Source organism: Diaphorina citri, unplaced genomic scaffold (assembly GCF_000475195.1).
Source record: "Diaphorina citri unplaced genomic scaffold, Diaci psyllid genome assembly version 1.1 scaffold2681, whole genome shotgun sequence".
Lineage (NCBI taxonomy): Eukaryota > Metazoa > Arthropoda > Insecta > Hemiptera > Psyllidae > Diaphorina > Diaphorina citri.
Window position 1 is genome coordinate 2,868 of NW_007380098.1, and position 21,975 is coordinate 24,842.

Genomic DNA, 21,975 nt, shown 5'->3' on the forward strand with positions numbered 1-21,975 from the left:
TAGCAGCTTCCGGCGCCACTCGGTTGTCGTCGTCACGTATACTTTAATCCTTGATGAGCGGGGTTTAATCAAACTTTTGAATTATTTACTCTCTTTTGGAATCGTATTAGATCATCTAGAACGCATGAGTTTTGTGGAGGACCCTAGTAAAACTTGCACCTATATGGGAGTGTCACTTCGACGATTAAAGCTGTCCAGCTTTACTGACTCGAGAATACGTCTAATTTGCATGTCGCGTGTGTATAGGAAAGGCCAGCAGGTTGAATCTTCAATCTTTAGGTTACTTTTATAGAGGAAACTTTTATTGACCGATCGGATTATTAAGGACAAAGGGAATCTCCAGGGCAATGAGTACGTCGGATTGTTTCATAGGATGTGAATACATGTACGATGTTTTACAACTTTTTATGTATATTTACTTATGGAACGATTAAGAATGTTACATTATTTTTTCTTTTGTTGCTGTTGTTGTTGTTGTTGGGTTGTTGTAGGCACTAATACCTATTTAAGTAACATAAGACTTTGCTATACACAGAAGGCGTATATTTTACATAATTTGGTATGAGTTTTAATCGTATAAAAAGGTCCTATAGCAGATAAAATAAATACCCTTAGAACCTTAGTAGTGAATTGTATGTTTTATACTAACTCAAGTGACCAACAAACAAACAAAAAAAAAAAAAAAATTGGAACTCCATACATAAAATAAATTTATAGGATATAGCAGACAAAAATGTCGCCTGCGGCGCTATTTATTCAATATGACTGATCTACTTTCGACCTATTCCTAATTTCCTGTTGTAACCTGGAGAATGCCAAACGTAGCTAAAAATGTCGCCTGCGGCGCTATTTATTCAATATGAAATATGACTGATGTACTTTTGACCTGTTCCCAATTTCAGCTTCACTGCTGTGGTGTCTCCGGTCCACCAGACTGGAAGGACTCCATCCCTCTTTCCTGCTGTAACCTGGAGAATGGCAAACGTAGCTATTGTACCCAGGAGGAGATCTATATGGTGGGATGTCGGGATATAGTGGCCGAACTAACCTGGAGAATGGCAAACGTAGCTATTGTACCCAGGAGGAGATCTATATGGTGGGATGTCGGGATATAGTGGCCGAACAGGCGAAAGGCGTGGCCTCTCATATAGCCGTAGTGGCCATGGGCGTGGCCTTCATCAAGGTATGAATATAATTTTATCGACCATAGACCTTGCTTATCCTTCCCGAATAGGACTGAAAAGATCCCTTATTCCTGCAGTCTAAACAAGGTCTCGCATATCTGATGAGATATTAATACATAGAAGGGTAAGAGAACAGGTATGAATGAAGAAGACGATTCTAGCCAGCCTAGTTAGCTGGGAGCGTGGGGCGCGGTAAGCGCTATGTTTCTGGTTCAATTCCCGCCTGAAGCGGATTTTATCCTGAACAGATAAGGTTAGGAATTTAATCGACCATCTGATGAGGGACATATTACGGGATGAATATGCTACAACACAGACCATAAGCGTTTAATGTAGCAGTTGTCGGATATTAAACACTTTTTTTTTTAACAAACCTTGGTTATCCTGCCCGAATAGGACTGAAAAGATCCCTTATTCCTGCAGTCTAAACAAGGTCTCGCATATCTGATGAGATAATAATACATAGAAGGGTAAGAGAACAGGTATGAATGAAGAAGACAATTCTAGCCAGCCTATTTAGCTGGGAGCGTGGGGCGCGGTAAGCGCTATGTTTCTGGTTCAATTCCCGCCTGAAGCGGATTTTATCCTGAACAGATAAGGTTAGCTATTACGGGATGAATATGCTACAACACAGATCATAAGCGTTGAATGTAGCAGTTGTTTCTAATGTAGTAATTGCTACGAAAAAAACGGATACTAAACACTTTTTTTTTAACAGACCTTGCTTATCCTGCCCGAATAGTACTGAAAAGATCCCTTATTCCTGCAGTCTAAACAAGGTCTCGTGTATTTGATGAGATAATAATACATAGAAGGGTAAGAGAACAGGTATGAATGAAGAAGACAATTCTGGCCAGCCTAGTTAGCTGGGAGGGTGGGGCGCGGTAAGCGCTATGTTTCTGGTTCAATTCCCGCCTGAAGCGGATTTTATCCTGAACAGATAAGGTTAGTTCATGGAACGGTTGGCTTTCTAATACCCTGTCTCTCTTCGATTGGGACAATAGGACCTTCGCTGTTACAGATTCCTCTAACAAACCTCTTAAAATAAATTAGTAAAATATTAATAATAATAATATTATTAATATTATTATTATTATAATAATAATAAAATAAAAAAAATATTAATAATAATAATATTATTAATATTATTATTATTATTATTATTATTATTATATATAATAATAATGTGGTTGTTTTATTCCCATTTCAGATCGTCGGTATCATCTTCTCTCTCTGTCTGATCAACTCGATCCGGAACGACAAGCGTCGCGGCTACGCATAGCATACAAACCGGCTTCTCAGATACCGAGGACAACTACTCAAAGGGTTAATTCTCGGTGGCTCCTGGGAAGCTGAACGCTCCAAGTTTGTGGCCTACTGAGAACCGAATGGGTTAAAATATTAGGTCTGAAGGTGGAAGAACCTTTTTGAAGATGGAACAATCTTTGAATAGTCCAAGTTTGTGGCCTACTGAGAACCGAATGGGTTAAAATATTAGGTCTGAAGGTGGAAGAACCTTTTTGAAGATGGAACAATCTTTGAATAGTCCAAGTTTGTGGCCTACTGAGAACCGAATGGGTTAAAATATTAGGTCTGAAGGTGGAAGAACCTTTTTGAAGATGGAACAATCTTTGAATAGTCCAAGTTTGTGGCCTACTGAGAACCGAATGGGTTAAAATATTAGGTCTGAAGGTGGAAGAACCTTTTTGAAGATGGAACAATCTTTGAATAGTCCAAGTTTGTGGCCTACTGAGGACCGAAAGGAAGGGTGGACCTTCAGACCGTTCAAAGTCTGTGGCCTATTGCGGACTAAAAGGGTTAACTAAGACTGAGAATCTATAGGTAAAATCTGAATTAAGAACAACCTCAAAGGGTTAACTGAAAACTGATGGGCCTGAAGGTGGAACAACCATACGGTCAGGGCCAAAATCGAAGTTTAAGTTAAACTCTTGAATTAAACAATCTGATTTGGTTGAAAAGTTTAAAAACCAACAATCAGATTGCTGACCCTAGGGGCCACAAAGTGAGTTTAAACTCCGATTAAGTTTTAATCTCGGTCGAAATCTGATTGGCTATTTTTTTTTCATCAACCAATCAGATTGCTTAGTTCGAGAGTTAAACTTAAACCAAGTTTAAACCCGGCACTTTGTAGACCCCGGCCTTAGTCAAAAAGGTTTACCAAAGTAAGGCCCAGTCAGACATGAACAAGTGATAAAAGCAGGTTGAACGCTTTGTAAATATTGTAGATAAATTAATAATAAGAATGCTCCTCATCTGCTTGCGATATTAAACTGAATAAAATTCAAAATGTGTTTAAAACAGCTAAGGTCTTGATTCGTCTGTTTTTTCAAATAAATTTGGTAAAAACTTTATGATTAGCCACAGGCGAAATTTTTGGAAAAAAGCGCCTGTGGCGCAGTTCAAATATGGTTCACACAGTACTGTACTCGTACGTCCCGAAATCAAGAAAGAGGGTGGACAGGATAGGAGAAAGTCAGTCGTTCCGAGAACATCTCTGGTTTTTTAAGTCTCTCCTCATTTCCCATTTTTCGCGAAACGGTGACGGGACAACCTAGCCTAGGTTGTCGCTTGGTCGCGTAGTTTGTCACCTATTACCTTGGTATCCCGAGGGTCCTGGTTGCGTAGGATATGCTGTAGTTGTCTCTCCATCTTAACCTTCATGCGGCGATGTTTGACAGAATTCATGTGCTGCTCATATTGATGTTGACCTGAGGAATAAAATAGAATTAAATAAAATAGGATTCCCGCCCGGATGAGAACTTCATCCTAAACAGATAGGGTTCGTTCTCGGAACGGCTGGCTTTCTTCTATCCTGTCCTGTCTTTCTTCTCTCTTTCGGGACAATAATAATAATAATAGTGCTTATTTATACTGCTCGCATAGGACTGAAAAGTCCCTTTACTCCAGCAGTAGGCTACTACTTAAAAAAAAAATAGGATTCCCGCCCCAAGTGAACTTTATCCTAAACAGATAAGGTTCGTTCTCGGAACGGCTGGCTTTCTCCCATCCTATCCTGTCTTTCTTCTCTCTTTCGGGACAATAAGACCTTAGCAGTTACAGTTCCCTCTATCAAATCATAAAAAAAGAGGTTCTCAGCTTCACCACAAATGAATCATGGTTTACCCTCTATCGCCTCACCGAGGCAGTTACAGTTCCCTCTATGAAATCATAAAAAAAGAGGTTCTCAGCTTCACCACAATTGAATTGGGGTTTAGAATTTAGATATTCACTCACCTATAAACAGCCTATTACAAACATCACAGTTGAAAGTGCCGGCGTTGTAGTAGCTCGGATCCCATGGTTTAGAATTTAGATATTCACTCACCTATAAACAGCCTATTACAAACATCACAGTTGAAAGTGCCGGCGTTGTAGTAGCTCGGATCCACATACTCCTGAGCCAAGGGTTCGATTCCCGTCGGGGCCCTGTTGTCCAAATAACTCTGCACTATATGCAGAGCGGGGGCCGTGACAGATTGGGCCCAGGTGGTCAAATCTGTGCAGTTCAGAGAGTATACGGGAGGTACCTGGGAATGAAGAAGAGGAAGAGAAAATTAAGGGAAATAAATTTTATCCTGAACGGAAAATGTTCGTTCTCCGAACGGCTGGCTTTCTCCTATCCTGTCTTCCTTCTCTCTTCGATTTCGGGACGATGAGACCTTAGCAATTACAGTTCCCTCTGTCAAACCTCTTAAAAATAATAATAACAAAGGCAGAAACACACTACCATCACGTCACGTCACGTGAACTCATGGGGAGTCAGAAAGATGTAGTTCAAAGTTTTCCCATAATATTGCAGGTAATTTCGTTCAGGACAGCCACACTACTATCACGTCATGTGAGCTCATGTAGTGTGGTTGTCCTGAATGCGATTACCTACGAATCCTACGATATTATCGGAGAACTTTGAACTACATCTTTCTGACCCCCCCCATGAGCTCGTAACCCTCTAGGAGGAGCGTTTTCCACTATATGCAGAGCGGGGGCCGTGACAGATTGGGCCCAGGTGGTCAAATCTGTGCAGTTCAGAGAGTACACGGGAGGTACCTGGGAATGAAGAAGAGGAAGATTAAGGGAATATTAAGAGGAGATTAAGGGGAAAATTAAGGGAATAAATTTATCCTGATGGGATAATGTTCGTTCTCCGAACGGCTGGCTTTCTCCTATCCTGTCTTCCTTCTCTCTTCGATTTCGGGACGATGAGACCTTAGCAATTACAGTTCCCTCTGTCAAACCTCTTAAAAAAATAAATAATAATAAAGGTAGAAATACTACCATCACGTCACGTCACATGAGCTCATGGGGAGTCAGAAAGATATAGTTCAAAGTTTTCCCATAATATTGTAGGTAATTTCGTTCAGGACAGCCACACTACTATCACGTCATGTGAGCTCATGTAGTGAGTAGATAGTAGTCTGGTTGTCCTGAATGCGATTACCTACGATATTATCGGAAAACTTTGAACTACATCTTTCTGACCCTCCATGAGCTCGTTACCTTCTAGGAGGAGCGTTTTTCCTCTTTACTCTCACGAGAACTATGTTATTATCTGTGCCTAAAAGAACGGAATGTTTTTTCTGTTCTTTTAGGTACGTTATCTCTTATGATACAGCATATCTGTTATGATAATGTCCGCCCCGGGCAGGAATCAAACCCGACCCCTCGAGTACTTACCATTCGGTCAGGACATTTGAGCAGTCTATTCCTCACCCACTGGTTCTGTTTCTTAGCATACTGCACGTTTGCCAACACCAGGGCATCCAGACTCTTATTGAATATCTCCCTTCCCTTATCTGATTCTCGGTCTGAATCGGATAACATGAGGTAGTTGTGAAACTCTTTGAATCCGATGGACTGGAATATGCCCTTGGTGTAATCAGGTTCTCTGAGGAAATAAAATAGAATAGAATATACCTTGTTTATACTGCCAGCATAGGACTTAAATGTCCCTTTACTGCCGCAGTCTAAAAATCACATATAACTTTTTTAAAGAAGAAGAAAAAATAAAGACCTGTTGAGCCAGCCTAGTTAGATTTACTTCTGCCTTATTAGCGCTGAGCCAGGGGTTCGATTCCCGTCCAAGGCGGATTTTAAACCAAACTGAATATATCTTTGCCTTTATCTGACTGGCGATCTTGATCACTTAGCATGAGGTAGTTGTGAAACTCTTTGAACCCGATGGACTGGAATATGCCCTTGGTGTAATCAGGTTCTCTGAGGAAATAGAATTAAAACAGAATAGAATGAAATAGAATAGAATTGTTTCTTGTTGACATCAATATTTTTTCCTCTCTTTCTCTCTCGTTTACTCTTCTAAATTACGAGGGAGGGAAAGACAGGGTGAGATGTAAATTACGAGGGAGGGAGAGAGACGGTGAGATGTAAATTACGAGGGAGGGAGAGACAGGGTGAGAGAAAATACGGAAAGGTGATAATAATTAGAGAGAAGATAATTTGAATTAGAGCATGAAATGAATAAATTACAATTACAGGCTCGATTATCTGCACAAATCGTCTTCGAATTGCAATATTTACCATTACTTTTGAGTTCCAAATACACCTTTACTCTTCTAAATTACGAGGGAGGGAGAGAGAGGGAAAGACAGGGTGAGAGAAAATACGGAAAGGTGATAATAATTAGAGAGAAGATAATTTGAATTAGAGCATGACATGAATAAATTACAATTACAGGCTCGATTATCTGCACAAATCGTCTTCGAATTGCAATATTTACCATTACTTTTGAGTTCCAAATACACAAGACCTTGTTTAGACTGCGGGAGTAAAGGGACTTTTCAGTCTCATTCTGGCAGGATAAACAAGGTATAATAAGACCTTGTTTAGACTGCGGGAGTAAAAGGACTTTTCAGTCTCATTCTGGCAGGATATACAAGGTATATTCTATTCTATCCTATTGTAGGGATCTCTTTTCAAAGTGAGTTCTAAATTTCACACTAGTACTCCCTAGAAGGCTCCCCTGATTGCCCCAGACATTAGGGTCATTGCACCTGATGATTGTAGGGATCTATTTTCAAAGTGAGTTCTAAATTTCACACTAGTACTCCCTAGAAGGCTCCCCTGATTGCCCCAGACATTAGGGTCATTGCACCTGATGAATATTCTATTCTATTGTAGGGATCTATTTTCAAAATGAATTCTAAATTTCACACTAGTACTCCCTAGAAGGCTCCCCTGATTGCCCCAGACATTAGGGTCATTGCACCTGATGAGGTGTCAGACAAATCTCTGGTTTCGCCAGAAAATATAGGTGACATAAATGTCACCCACTATTTCACCTTCAGTCTAGATTGGCAAGAAGAAGAGTTTTCTTTTTCCGTGCTATAGGGAGAATGGGACAGGGACATATGCTGGGACACGGTTCGACCAGTGTCCAGTGCTTGCCATGCAGAAGGTCCCGGGTTCGAATCCCACTATCGACGAAAATGTATACTCGTTTTTCGATTGCAAATATTTCAACGGTTACTTTCTGGTGTTCTTGTGTTGACCCAGCACCTAAATGGGAAGTATTGTGTCTCTTCTCGCCCATTTGATGTGACACATTCTACGGGATCGGTATGCTACGACACAGACCAAATGCGTCTAATGTAGCAGTTGTTCCATTGCTGTGGGAAGGGGCTTGACCCAGCACCTAAATGGGAAGTATCGTGTCTCTTCTCGCCCATCTGATGTGACACATTCTACGGGATCGGTATGCTACGACACAGAAAGTATCGTGTCTCTTCTCGCTCATCTGATGTGACACATTCTACGGGATCGGTATGCTACGACACAGACCAAATGCGTCTAATGTAGCAGTTGTTCCATTGCTGTGGGAACGTGTCTCTTCTCGCCCATCTGATGTGACACATTCTACGGGATCGGTATGCTACGACACAGACCAAATGCGTCTAATGTAGCAGTTGTTCCATTGCTGTGGGAAGGGGGGGCGGCGATGAAACACTTGTCTTTTTTTCTGTCGTCTCCGGGGTTCAAACCCGGCACCTATGTACTCACAGCTGTTTTCCGATCCGATCCTCGTTATATTGCCGATGGAATTGAAGCAGTTCTTCAATGAGTCCGTTCTGAATCATAGTGTGAACGCGGCCTTCCAGTCGTTTGTCCAGGACCTCCTGCAATAGAAGACACGGGAGCTTTTATTAATTTTTGACATTTAAAAAGTAAATATATCGTATAAAGTACCTTAAAGAAGCAAATACTAAGGTTTCGCCCGGGGCGGATTTTTTAAACAGATAAGGTTCGTTCTCGAATTGACTGGCTTTCTCCTATCCTGTCCTCTCTTTGATTTCAGAGCAGTTATAGTTCCTTCCATCAAACCTCTTCAAAAAACCACCACAGTTGTTATTATTTCATAACGATTAAACATCTGCTACAATTTTATCGGTCTACAAGGTTTCGATACCTGCCCGGGGCGGATTTTCTAAACAGATAAGGTTCGTTCTCCTATCCTGTCCTCTCTTTGATTTCAGAGCAGTTACAGTTCCTTCCAGCAAACCTCTTCAAAAAACCACCACAGTTGTTATTATTTCATAACGATTAAACATCTGCTACAATTTTATCGGTCTATGTCGTAGCATGTCCATCTCGTAGTATGTTCCTCATCAAATGGGTGAGACACAATACTTCCCAGAAATCAACCCGTTGAAATTGTATTTGCAATCGAAATACATGGGACGTCGAACCCGGGACCTTCTGCATAGCAAACAGTGTTACCAACGGGCTATGTAGTGACTTTCATTGGGAATAAAAAAATCGAAGATGTGCAATTTTTTGTCGATGGTGGACGTCGAACCCGGGACCTTCTGCATAGCAAACAGTGTTACCAACGGGCTATGTAGTGACTTTCATTGGGAATAAAAAATCGAAGAGAGAAGGGAAACAGGATAAGAGAAAGCCAGTCATTACGAGAACGAACGTTAGCCGTTCGGGTTCGGGATAAAATTCGCCTTGGGCGGGAATCGAAACAGCGGCCTAGCAGGTTAAAAAAAACCTATGCACTATTTTTGAGCGGCAATTTATTTCTGTAGCCCTAAAACATTCGAGTTTGAGAGAGTTGATAAAGATTAGGACAAAGACAGGCTACAAGTTTGGCCAAGTGTCAAAACTACACAGAGAGGGAACTGTCGTTTTGATTTCTGATACACGCATCCAGAACGGATGCCTTTGACACCCGCGGCCCCTTGACTAAACATTGCACATTACTTGCTCACCAAGACTTTTTTTTACTTTCCCTTATCCTTCAGGAAGGAAAGTAATTTTGTTTGATAGAGGTTTGATCGTCACTGTATTGATCGTCAGTTGAAGGTTTTAGTGAGGGATTTTAACCCTTCGGCGACAAGCTATACGACTCCTTACAATGACCTCACCCAACCTGACTTTGGCCAGGAAAAGCCAACAGCACACACTTGCCCAGATGGTCACCCATCCGAATACCAGTAACGTGCACCGTTGCTTAACTTCAGTGAATCGTTGAGAACTGATGTATTCAACGAGCTATTACCGCTGCGCTGGTTGGCTGCATTGGGGAATAGAGGCAATAGAGACGGGAGGGGAGGACTCGAACCCACAACCCTCGGCTCCCAAGACGAGAAACAGAAGAGGAAGCAAACAGAAAATAATGATTACACGACACATAAGTGTTATTACTTTCTCTCTCTTTCTTCCTCCCCCCCTCTCTCTCTCTCTCTCCTAGTCACACTGTCTCTTTCTTTCTTCCACTTTCTCTCTCTCTCTCTCGCTCCATTTCTTCTTCTTTGAGTGTAAATTATGGCTAGTGTATTCAACCCGGAATTATTCGACTTATAAACCTATCCGCCCACGCATTTTCTCTCTCTCTCTCTCTCTCTCTCTCACACTCACTCCCTCTTTCTCTCTCTCACACACTCACTCCCTCTTTCTCTCTCTCTCACACACTCACTCCCTCTTTCTCTCTCTCTCTCCCTCTAAGAGGTTTGATAGAAGGAAATGAAATAACGGAGATTTCAACGTCCCGCAATCGAAGACAGGAGGACAAGATAAGGGAAGGCCAGCCGTTCCGAGAACGAACCTAATTTGTTTAGAACGTTCACCCCGGGCGGGAATCGAACCTGCAACCTAGCGCTTACAAGGGAGGCGGGTTATCCTCCAAGCTAAAGAATAGAATACACCTCATTTATACAGTTAGGTCAGCCACTCATTATCAGGTAGACCTGACAAGTAGAATAGAATAGAATATACCTTGTTTATCCTGCCCGAAAGGTCGACAAAAAAGGTCCGCCTGTGAGAGTGTGAGGTCTACTTGATAGTGAGTGGCTGGCCTTAGGATGAGACTGAAAAGTCCCTTTACCCCCGCAGTCTAAATAACTGGCTGAGATCAATTAGATGAGAATGTTCGAGATAAAGTTTGACAAATTAAACCAAATTAATTTGCCCTTATCTCAGATATGCCAAAACAAAACACACAGAGTTCAAGTGATTAACTGTGAATTTTAAGTTGAGCTCCATTTTTTTTGTTTTAATATAACTTTATCAGTTTATCTCCGATTTCTCTGTAATTCCTTTTTTCCAATTTGAGTTTTATTTATGTCACGTATTGTAATTTTGTAATGTTAATGTTATAGGTAATTTAACCGACATGACTTTGTGCGAAGGAAGATTTGGTTGTGTTTTAAATACTGATAAAGATGTCCGATAATAAGAGTTGTTTTTTTGACATTTAAAAAGTAAATATATCGTATAAAGTACCTTAAAGAAGCAAATACCAAGGTTTCGCCCGGGGCGGATTTTCTAAACAGATAAGGTTCGTTCTCGAATTGACTAGCTTTCTCCTATCCTGTCCTCTCTTTGATTTCAGAGCAGTTACAGTTCCTTCCATCAAACCTCTTCAAAAAACCACCACAGTTGTTATTATTTCATAACGATTAAACATCTGCTACAATTTTATCGGTCTATGTCGTAGCATGTCCATCTGTCCATCTCGTAGTATGTTCCTCATCAAATGGGTGAGACACAATACTTCCCAGAAATTAACCCGTTGAAATTGTATTTGCAATCGAAATACATTGTGCAATTTTTTGTCGATGGTGGAGGTCGAACCCGGGACCTTCTGCATAGCAAACAGTGTTACCAACGGGCTATGTAGTGACTTTCATTGGGAATAAAAAAATCGAAGAGAGAAGGGAAACAGGATAAGAGAAAGCCAGTCATTCCGAGAACGAACGTTATCTGTTCGGGGTCGGGATAAAATTCGCCTTGGACGGGAATCGAAACAGCGGCCTAGCAGGTTAAAAAAAAAAAAAAAAAAACCTATACACTTTTTTTTTAACCGACATGACTTTGTGCGAAGGAAGATTTGGTTGTGTTTTAAATACTGATAAAGATGTCCGATAATGAGAGTTGTATTCGGAGTCATTTCTGAGATAAACCCCAGTTTGTGTGTCTTTCTAAATTATTCAACATTAGTTATACGGGTTGAACCCTTTGATAGAGGGAACTGTAACAAGAGAGGGATTATCGTCCCGAAATGGAAGGAGGAGGACAGGATAGGAGAAAGGAAGCTGTTTTAGAATAAAGTTAGGGTAATTGTTCAGAAGTCACGATGATGAAAAAGAAAGCCCCTTTTTGTGTTTAACCTAACCCTATAATAACACTGGTCACTGCTCATTTGTGGCAGCTCCTTTTTGTAGCAATTTTCCATTGTCGTGACTTCTGAACAAGTACCAAAATTTGCCCCGGGCTGGAACCTTCTGGTTCGATCTCGAGAGATATATTCTGTGAATCTGTGATTTCTGAAGGGGAAGTAAAGGGACTTTTCAGTCCTATTCCTATCCCAGCAGGATAAACAAACAAGGGGTGGTCGTTTTGCTTGATTTGACCACAGACCACATCCCTATGGAGGCCTGCAAGGCCCACGGATATTCCTGTCCTTAGCAGCAATCTCCACGTGTTTTTACTCCAAGTCAAAAGGAGTACGCCACACACGCACCATTTAACCAACAACGATTTTCCCGCCACCCAGTCGTGTGAATCCACGCTCCACAGACCACATCCCTATGGAGGCCTGCAAGGCTCACGGATATTCCTGTCCTTAGCAGCAATCTCCACGTGTTTTTACTTTTTACTCCAAGTCAAAAGGAGTACGCCACACACGCACCATTTAACCAACAACGATTTTCCCGCCACCCAGTCGTGTGAATCCACGCACAAAAAGAATCGAAATCAAGTTATCATTTATCAAGTCGTTTTTTGAAGTTTTATTTCTGTATTTCTCGCCGGCTTATGACACGGCAAGGGGGAAAAAATCAAGATGAAGAAAAATGAGGGGAGTTTTCCCTATGGAGGCCTGCAAGGCCCACGGATATTCCTGTCCTTAGCAGCAATATCCACGTGTTTTTACTTTTTACTCCAAGTCAAAAGGAGTACGCCACACACGCACCATTTAACCAACAACGATTTTCCCGCCACCCAGTCGTGTGAATCCACGCACAAAAAGAATCGAAATCAAGTTATCAAGTCGTTTTTTGAAGTTTTATTTCTGTATTTCTCGCCGGCTTATGACACGGCAAGGGGGGGAAAAATCAAGATGAAGAAAAATGAGGGGAGTTTGTGGCGGGATTATTTATGAGGGAAGAAGATAATCGGAAACGATGAGTATTTGTCATTTACTTCCCACGAGAATTGGCCGCGTGATTCATTCACATAAATTGCCATTTAAATATTTGCTGATATCTACACACATACTCGTATTGTAGCTTTGTGGCCAATCTCCCTCCGTATGTCTTTTTTTAAGAGGTTTGACAGAGGGAACTGTAACTGCTATGGTCTTATCGTCCCGAAATCGAAGAGAGAAGGAATACAGGATAGGAGAGTTGTATCTTTGTGGCCATTCTCCCTCCCATATGTCTTAACGGACGTTTGATACACATGCTTGGATTTCATTCTATGCTGTTTCCTGCTAAAGACAGCAGATTTTCGTTTCTGATGGGATTTTTTTATTTATTTTTCATCATCAGCTTCTAAAGGCAGCGCCTTGTTGTAGCCAAATGTGTCTGTCCCTTGCTGCTTCCTTGAGCTGTTTTCTCCCTCCATATGTCTTAACGGACGTTTGATACACATGCTTCGATTTCATTCTATGCTGTTTCCTGCTAAAGACAGCAGATTTCCGTTTCTGATGGGATTTTTTTATGTATTTTTCATCATCAGCTTCTAAAGGCAGCGCCTTGTTGTAGCCAAATGTGTCTGTCCCTTGCTGCTTCCTTGAGCTGTTGATAGGATTACACATGCTTGGATTTCATTCTATGCTGTTTCCTGCTAAAGACAGCAGATTTTCGTTTCTGTTGAGAATTTTTATTTATTTTTCATCATCAGCTTCTAAAGGCAGCGCCTTGTTGTAGCCAAATGTGTCTGTCCCTTGCTGCTTCCTTGAGCTGTTGATAGGATGAGCACTTGTGCAGCCCATTTGCACCTGGATGTCTTGAAAATGGCTTGCCCTAGGTCTGCCTCTGGTTCGCATTCCGATGATTTTTCCTTCAAATATGCTCATGCCCTAGGTCTGCCTCTGGTTCGCATTCCGATGATTTTTCCTTCAAATATGCTCATTTATTTATGTTTAGTTTATCTTAAAATGACCATCTTATTTGTAATTTGTATGTAATCGAGGACAATTTTCAAGACTTCAATAACTTGGGACCCAGCCACTCACGACAGGTCTTGCAAAGCAGGCAATACTGCCATGCAAAACTTGTGGTAAGTGGCCGGCCTTAGCTGACAAATGGACGATTTGAATGCAAAATTCTCGAGTTGAAAATTAGACCTTGCTTCGTTCGTTGGATATTTGAAATAGAGAGGATCAATCCAAGTTTGGCGACACAGACCAAGAGTTAAATTTAAACCGAGTTTAAGCCCGGATCTCGGCCATTTATGAAAAATAGACTTGAAAATCTTCGTGTTGAAAACTTGGACTTCGCTTCACTCGTTAAATATTTGAAATAGAGAGGATTGAAGTTGACGACACAGACCTATTGGGCGACCGTCCAAATCTCGGGAGCGAATAAATCACTCAGTTTTGAACTGTAAGGGACCTTTCTATTCCCCTTGGATGTAGAGAGTCACTTATGGCCTTTTAGTTTATCTTAAAATGACCATCTTATTTGTAATTTGTATGTAATCGAGGGCAATTTTTAAGACTTCAATAACTTGGGACCCAGCCACTCACGACGGGTCTTGCAAAGCAGGCAATACTGCCATGCAAAACTTGTAGTAAGTGGACGGCCTTGGCTGACAAATGGACGATTTGAATGCAAAATTCTCGAGTTGAAAATTAGACCTTGCTTCGTTCGTTGGATATTTGAAATAGAGAGGATCAATCCAAGTTGGCGACACAGACCAAGAGTTAAATTTAAACCGAGTTTAAGCCCGGATCTCGGCCATTTATGAAAAATGGACTTAAAAATCTTCGTGTTGAAAACTTGGACTTCGCTTCACTCGTTAAATATTTGAAATAGAGAGGATTGAAGTTGACGACACAGACCTATTGGGCGACCGTCCAAATCTCGGGAGCGAATAAATCACTCAGTTTTGAACTGTAAGGGACCTTTCTATTCCCCTTGGATGTAGAGAGTCACTTATGGCCAAGATCACTCGCTTGAAGACTCTTATGGCCAAGATCACTCGCTAAGATCACTTGCTTGAAGACTCAGTAACTTTGTGAAGGTCCATTATAATTATTGGGTTGTATGGAAAACTATTACTACTTAACTTTTTGTGTGTAGTAAGTGAAGTAATGTTCAATAGTCAGGACCACTTGGTTGAGTGCTTGAAGACTCAGTAACTTTGTGAAGGTCCATTATAACTATTGGGTTGTATGGAAAACTATTACTACTTAACTTTTTGTGTGTAGTAAGTGAAGTAATGTTCAATAGTCAGGACCACTTGGTTGAAAAAAAAGTTTATAGAGGAACTGTAACAAGTAACAACCGAGGTCTGTTGGCAGGAGCCACAATCAGGATCCAAACCTTATTGGAAACGCTTGAAGACTCTTATGGCCAAGATCACTCGCTTGGGTTGTATGAAAAACTATTACTACTTAACTTTTTGTGTGTAGTAAGTGAAGTAATGTTCAATAGTCAGGACCACTTGGTTGAGGAAAAAGTTTATAGAGGAACTGTAACAAGTAACAACCGAGGTCTGTTGGCAGGAGCCACAATCAGGATCCAAACCTTATTGGAAACTGTGCTTATGGCCAAGATCACTTGCTTGAAGACTCACTAACTTTGTGAAGGTCCATTATAACTATTGGGTTGTATGGAAAACTATGACTACTTAACTTTTTGTGTGTAGTAAGTCAAGTAATGTTCAATAGTCAGGACCACTTGGTTGAGGGAAAAAAAAGTTTATAGAGGAACTGTAACAAGTAACAACCGAGGTCTGTTGGCAGGAACCACAATCAGGATCCAAACCTTATTGGAAACTGTTACCTAACGCCAATGGTGTTGACTCTAGGCCAGGGGGTGGACTGTAATAGCCTCGTGTAGTAAATACTTTCATAAGGATGGGAAAAGAATCCTAATCCTAATCACATATTTTTGTATTATTTTTTTTTTTATATATATTTAAACAAGGTTTTTTATTTACATATGTTTAAACTATACCTATGAAATATATAAGACCTTGTTTAGACTGCGGGAGTAAAGGGAAAAAAAAAGTTTATAGAGGAACTGTAACAAGTAACAACCGAGGTCTGTTGGCAGGAGCCACAATCAGGATCCAAACCTTATTGGAAACTGTTGCCTAACGCCAATGGTTTTGACTCTAGGCCAGGGGCTGGACTGTAATAGCCTCGTGTAATACTTTCATAAGGATGGGAAAAGAACTATAGCAAATTCTCACTTCATAACATACCGCGTATTTTCCTTTTGTAATTTTCAGGTGGGTAAAGGGGAACGACCATACATAAGTTGCTATTAGTTTTTCACCCATAATGACTGAAAGGGCCAACACAGGTACAAATACTTCGGCAAGGCGTCCAGAAATACATATACATTACTGAGTTTTTTTGCACTAAATTAACATACCGCGTATTTTCCTTTTGTAATTTTCAGGTGGGTAAAGGGGAACGACTATACATAAGTTGCTATTAGTTTTTCACCCATAACGACTGAAAGGGTTAACACAGGTACAAATACTTCGGCAAGGCGTCCAGAAATACATATACATTACTGAGTAAATCTCATCTAACATTGTACCGGTACGAAACGTTTGGGGACAATATCTCGTTCGCGGAGTTCACTGAACTTTTTAATTCCGATATATTTTTGTCCCTAATCGGTACACCGCGCTGATTAGCTTCGGCTGCCAAAATTTTCACTGACCTCCGCTTCGCGCTGAACTCTCGAGGGGAAGGGGACAAAAATCTCGGCCCAAGGCCCAGTAATTTTTCGGAATAGGGCAAGATAATTATTTTTGACGGTGGATAAGCCCGAGTGAGTGGACTCGGTGGCACATATTCTCTACTTATAGCAGTTAGTATTAGTGGCCAAATGCGTTAACGGCTAGGCTTAGGGCTGAGGTAGGCTTTGTCTTGACAAATTTAATGTTATTTAATGTTGGTTGTGCAATGAAGTGACGTCAGAAACGGTGGAAAAGAGTAGGTCACCGTAGAAGTAACCATTACCCATCTTTATTGAAGCCCACCTCTTTTGCCAAGGTGTTAAGAGCACTGACCCTCCAGTTTTAGGTTCGAATCCTGGCCTGGGCGGAAATTTTCCGTTTCCAGATAAGCATGGATTGAAAAGAATGTGTCTTGATTGCGAAGACAGTTCCGAGACACTCACTATCTTTCTGACAATCTGAGCTGATTCACTTACTTAATGTTGTATTATTTTTCATCACGAACTTTGTTTTTACATGCTTTCATGCAATTTGAGAAGTCTGTTTGTTTGTAATGAACTTTTGAATTACTTTTGCTGGGTTGATTGATTTCAAATGTGGTATACATATTTATGTATCTTGAAGGCCAAGAAGGGACTTTTTTTTCTTTTTTCTGTTCTGAAACTAGGTACCTACTAGTTTCAGACCAGGCCATTTGTTCACTCCTTATCCCCATTCACAAGCCCATATAGCCATAGAGTAATGATAATGAGACTAATGAGTAACTTGAGAAGTCTGTTTGTAATGAACTTTCGAGTTACTTTTGTTGGGTTGATTGATTTCAAACGTGGTATATTTATGTATCTTGAAGGCCAAGAAGGGACTTTTTTTTCTGTTATTAGTTTAGCCAACACCTAAGAGCAGCCTAAGACGCGTTTCGTTCTTATTGGAACTCATCAGTTAGACATAGCTCTCAGGTGCTGGCCAACTTAATTATTTTTTGTTATTATAATTATGTTATGCTAATATTTATACCGGTATTTCATAACCTAAGCCTAATGCAAAAATCTCGGCCCAAGGCCCAGTAATTTTTCGGAATAGGGCAAGATAATTATTTTTGACGGTGGATAAGCCCGAGTGAGTTTTACTTCCTCGATTTTCGCTTCCTAATTTTGCCGAAAAGGTAGCGAAGTACTACCACTTTGTTTACTTGATTTTATCTTGAGAATACTGTATGTAATATGTACGGGTCTCCCCCTTGCCGTGTCATAAGCCGGCGAGAAATACAGAAATAAAACTTCAAAAAATGACTTGATAACTTGATTTCGATTCTTTTTGTGCGTGGATTCACACGACTGGGCGGCGGGAAAATCGTTGTTGGTTAAATGGTGCGTGTGTGGCGTACTCCTTTTGACTTGGAGTAAAAAGTAAATAAAAACACGTGGAGATTGCTGCTAAGGACAGGAATATATGTGGGCCTTGCAGGCCTCCATAGGGATGTGGTCTGTGGTCAAATCAAGCAAAACGACCAGCCCTTGTTTGTTTATCCTGCTGGGATAGGAATAGGACTGAAAAGTACCTTTACTTTCCCTTCAGAAATCACAGATTCACAGAATACGAGTATATCTCTCGAGATCGAACCACAAGGTTCCAGCCCGGGGCAAATTTTGGTACTTGTTCAGAAGTCACGACAATGGAAAATTGCTACAAAAAGGAGCTGCCACAAATGAGCAGTGACCAGTGTTATTACAGGGTTAGGTTAAACACAAAAAAAGAGCTTTCTTTTTCATCATCGTGACTTCTGAATAATTACCCTAACTTTATTCTAAAACAGCTTCCTTTCTCCTATCCTGTCCTCCTCCTTCAATTTCGGGACGATAATCCCTCTCTTGTTATTGTTACAGTTCATTGTCAAGGGCTTAATAAAGTTATCTGAGACGCCCATTAAGATCCCTCCACCCCCGTTCAGGGCCCAAAATATATCGTCAATCGCCTCGTGCCTTTTCGGGTAAGCAGAGAGGGGGATTCTTAATTCCAAATCAACCGTGCAACCCTGATGTATCTTTTTTTCGTTTTTTAGTGGGTGGCGACTGGCGAAAATTTATGGACTTTTTTTTCGTGTTTAATTTTGTGTTTGAAGGTGATTAAAATTTCCAAATTTCTTATATTCTATTCTACTCTTTTTTTTTGTAGACTTATAGGGCAACAGTTCAGAAAATGTATTAGGTACAGCCAGCCACTCACTATCGGGTAGACCTGACAGATACGCCTGATCAGGTCCGCTTGTCAGGTCTACCTGATACTTAATGAGCACACACACTATCAAGTACACCTGACCGGTACGGCTGAAAAGATCCGTCTGTCAGGTCTACCGGATATCAGGTCTGGTTGGCCTCATAGAGCAACAGTTTGGAAAACGTACTACAAAAATATGTAGGTAGACCTAAAGTTTAGATTAGACAAGGTACTCTATGAGTCGACAATGTCGACATGTGTAAACCATTAATGGTATTTAATTTTCACTGTTGGATGGGAAGGATTAGAGAGTTTTTGTCACTACATATTGTAGGGAGTGAAGTTAAATTTGAACATAGGACACCCTTTCAGTCTGAAGTCATGAGTTAGTCATTTGCAATTTTTCATTACACATTTTTTCAAGGGGTTTGATAAAGAGACCTGTAACAATGGAGTTCTTATCGTCCCGAAATATTTAGGATAAAGTTCGCCCCAGACGGAAAAATTAATCTGCGGACTCCCTCCATTGAACAAGACTCCTAAAAACTAAGCTATGAAATCAACTATAAATTTGGCTCCTCAAGACTAACGGTCTTGTACATTTCTTTGTACAATCTATGGGAAATCTTGATTATTGCCAGTCTAGTTGGCTTGCACACCTGCCTTGTAAGCGCTAGGTCGCTGGTTCGGCGGCCGTCGATCGACGAGGTGAATCTATGTTGTCGAGGTAGTGTGGACGGTTTCAGTCGACATCGATTGACGGCCGTCGACGACGTGTGGACACAGCTTTACAGTTTTATCAAACTTTTTTGTATTTTGATTTTTGATCTGTTTTTAAAATTTTACACTCCTTTCTCGGACCGAAAGGCCGATGGACAGGCTGCCAAAAGTGAGTCCGCCACGAGCCTACCACAAATTCGCATAAATCATACGAACACTTCGATGTGTAGGCTGTATGTTATTAGTCTGCCTTATCCCAACGTAAAACGCAGCATCACGTGAAATAACTGTGTATGTATGTCTCGCCCCAAACTGGGAGCCAAAAGTCCCAAAACTATATTAGGAACGCAAAAATTGTACAAAATTCGCATAAATCATACGAACACTTCGATGTGTAGGCTGTATGTTATTAATCTGCCTTGCCCCAACGTAAAACGCAGTATCACGTGAAATAACTGTGTATGTGTGTCTGGCCCCAAACTGGGAGCCAAAAGTCCCAAAACTATATTAGGAACGCAAAAATTGTACACGCGATGGGAATAAATGTATAAAATGGACGGTATTAAGCCGAAAAGGACCAGTCAACAGAACCCAACTTTCAACAAAAACTCTAAAAACGTTTTTCTTTAGCCTCTCAATCAGCTCTAGATAGGGTGATCGCTTTTGGGCTGACATTTGGTTTTGGTTACAAAATTTAAGAGAGGATGGATGCCCTTCGCTCTCAACCTTTGCTATTTCTTTAGCAAGGGAAATTTCAGGCTGGTATACTCCTTGTTTAAAGTCCTCGAGCCAGACTATGAAACCATTTTACTCTTGAAAATCTGCGATACATTTCCATATGAACTTCGATAGCTTTCTATGTTCTATGTATGTAGGTACTCTATGAATGAATAAAAAGGTTCCAGCTATTCCAGTTAACATTGAACTCATTACTTGTAACGTACGTATGTCTGATATCTGGTGAAAGTTCAAAGGTGCCGGAGAAAAAGGTTCCAGCTATTCCAGTTAACATTGAACTCATTACTTGTAATATACGTATGTCTGATATCTGGTGAAAGTTCAAAGGTGCCGGAACTTCCTATGTAGATTAGCAGCCCGTTCTATAAATATTTTTTTTATATATATTATTTTATTCACGTTTCTAATTCACACTCAACTTTATCACAAATCATATCAGTCTGTGTACTTATGTAATTGTGGTACTTCTATAGTCGGCATAGTATAATTGTATATCATAGTATTACATGTACAATACCAATAATCAAAAAATAAAATACCAGCCTAGTTATCTTGGTTGGTAGCGCGTCTGTCTTGTAAGCGCGGATATAACAGGATTACTAAGCGCCTCCTATGCAACCAATTCCCATACTTCAATAATATTTTTACACTGGTAATGCCGCCACTGGTCGCTACTCGATTAAAGTAGCTACTCCATATTCCTCACGAGGCTGAGTGCACCCCGAGCTGCGAGCACAGAGCCGAAAAAATATTCTACCCCGCCGGGAATCAAACCCGGGACCTTCGGTGTGATACTTACTCGGCCGCGGTGGTTGCTTTCTTTTTACTTTACCTTGTCACATTGTAGCCAAAGGATCACAGTGTTCGGGAACCTCAGAGGTCCCCCTAATAGACTACCACCTTCCAGGGACTTCTGTTCTGTCAGGATATCGTGAATACTTCGACCGTGCTCGTAGAACACTTGTAGCGCCCTGGAAGAAACGAGAAATGTGGAAATGGTTAGTGATCGGACCCGTCCTGAACAGTCTGAAAAACGCACAATAGAAGGTGACCCTTTGTTCGGCGATCATTCAAGATACATAAGGTCAAGTTTTACCATCGTGGATTGTCTCAGGATTGAGTTCAATCCGAGGTTGACCCGGTTAAGTATAGGGAAATCCTCGTTTCATCTCAATACCGAGTTGGTAAACCCCAGCATTAAGTGTACCAAGTTTCAAGTCACTCGGCCCAGTAAAAGTGACTCAAAAGTGAGTACAAGATTTGACCCGTACATCTAGGCGCACGGCAGTGCGCCAGGCCAAGTTCCGGTATTACATACAGTATTCTCAAGATAAAATCAAGTAAACAAAGTGGTAGTACTTCGCTACCTTTTCGGCAAAATTAGGAAGCGAAAATCCGTTTCATCTTAATACCGAGTTGGTAAACCCCAGCATTAAGTGTACCAAGTTTCATTTCAAGTCACTCGGCCCAGTAAAAGTGACTCAAAAGTGAGTACAAGATTTGACCCGTACATATTACATACAGTATTCTCAAGATAAAATCAAGTAAACAAAGTGGTAGTACTTCGCTACCTTTTCGGCAAAATTAGGTGTAGACTTATAGGGCAACAGTTCAGAAAATGTATTAGGTACAGCCAGCCACTCACTATCGGGTAGACCTGACAGATACGATGATCGCTTTTGGGTTGACATTTGGTTTTAGTTACAAAATTTCA

The 21,975-nt window shown here is 40.9% G+C and overlaps 2 protein-coding genes across 2 annotated transcripts; both read right to left on the reverse strand.

Moving 5' to 3' along the window:
- Positions 1–793: 793 nt before the first annotated feature.
- LOC113471609 lies at positions 794–1,510 on the reverse strand. Its single transcript, XM_026830895.1, has 3 exons — positions 1,443–1,510; positions 1,049–1,192; positions 794–968 (listed from the first exon to the last, which is right to left on the reverse strand). Exons 1-3 carry the CDS (start codon positions 1,503–1,505, stop codon positions 855–857), a joined length of 321 nt encoding a protein of 106 aa, XP_026686696.1. The 5' UTR covers positions 1,506–1,510; the 3' UTR covers positions 794–854.
- An 887-nt stretch (positions 1,511–2,397) lies between these two features.
- LOC103519347 (tRNA dimethylallyltransferase-like) lies at positions 2,398–21,236 on the reverse strand. The gene is made up of 6 exons (XM_026830894.1): positions 21,094–21,236; positions 8,220–8,335; positions 6,307–6,419; positions 5,880–6,088; positions 4,531–4,732; positions 2,398–3,913 (listed from the first exon to the last, which is right to left on the reverse strand). Exons 2-6 carry the CDS (start codon positions 8,294–8,296, stop codon positions 3,762–3,764), a joined length of 753 nt encoding a protein of 250 aa, XP_026686695.1. The 5' UTR covers positions 8,297–8,335; positions 21,094–21,236; the 3' UTR covers positions 2,398–3,761.
- Positions 21,237–21,975: the final 739 nt, after the last annotated feature.

Excerpts from the sequence above, each read along its gene's own strand:
- LOC113471609 (XM_026830895.1), bottom strand. The coding sequence starts at position 1,505 with ATGGTCTGTGTTGTAGCATATTCATCCCGTAATATGTCCCTCATCAGA. Across the intron at positions 1,193-1,442 it reads TCAGATGGTCGATTAAATTC|TATTCATACCTTGATGAAGG; the intron begins CTAACCTTATCT and ends TCGATAAAATTA. Across the intron at positions 969-1,048 it reads CTACGTTTGCCATTCTCCAG|GTTACAGCAGGAAAGAGGGA; the intron begins GTTAGTTCGGCC and ends GCCATTCTCCAG.
- LOC103519347 (XM_026830894.1), bottom strand. The coding sequence starts at position 8,296 with ATGATTCAGAACGGACTCATTGAAGAACTGCTTCAATTCCATCGGCAA. Across the intron at positions 6,420-8,219 it reads GATCGGATCGGAAAACAGCT|AGAACCTGATTACACCAAGG; the intron begins GTGAGTACATAG and ends CTATTTCCTCAG. Across the intron at positions 3,914-4,530 it reads TTGTAATAGGCTGTTTATAG|GTCAACATCAATATGAGCAG; the intron begins GTGAGTGAATAT and ends TTTATTCCTCAG.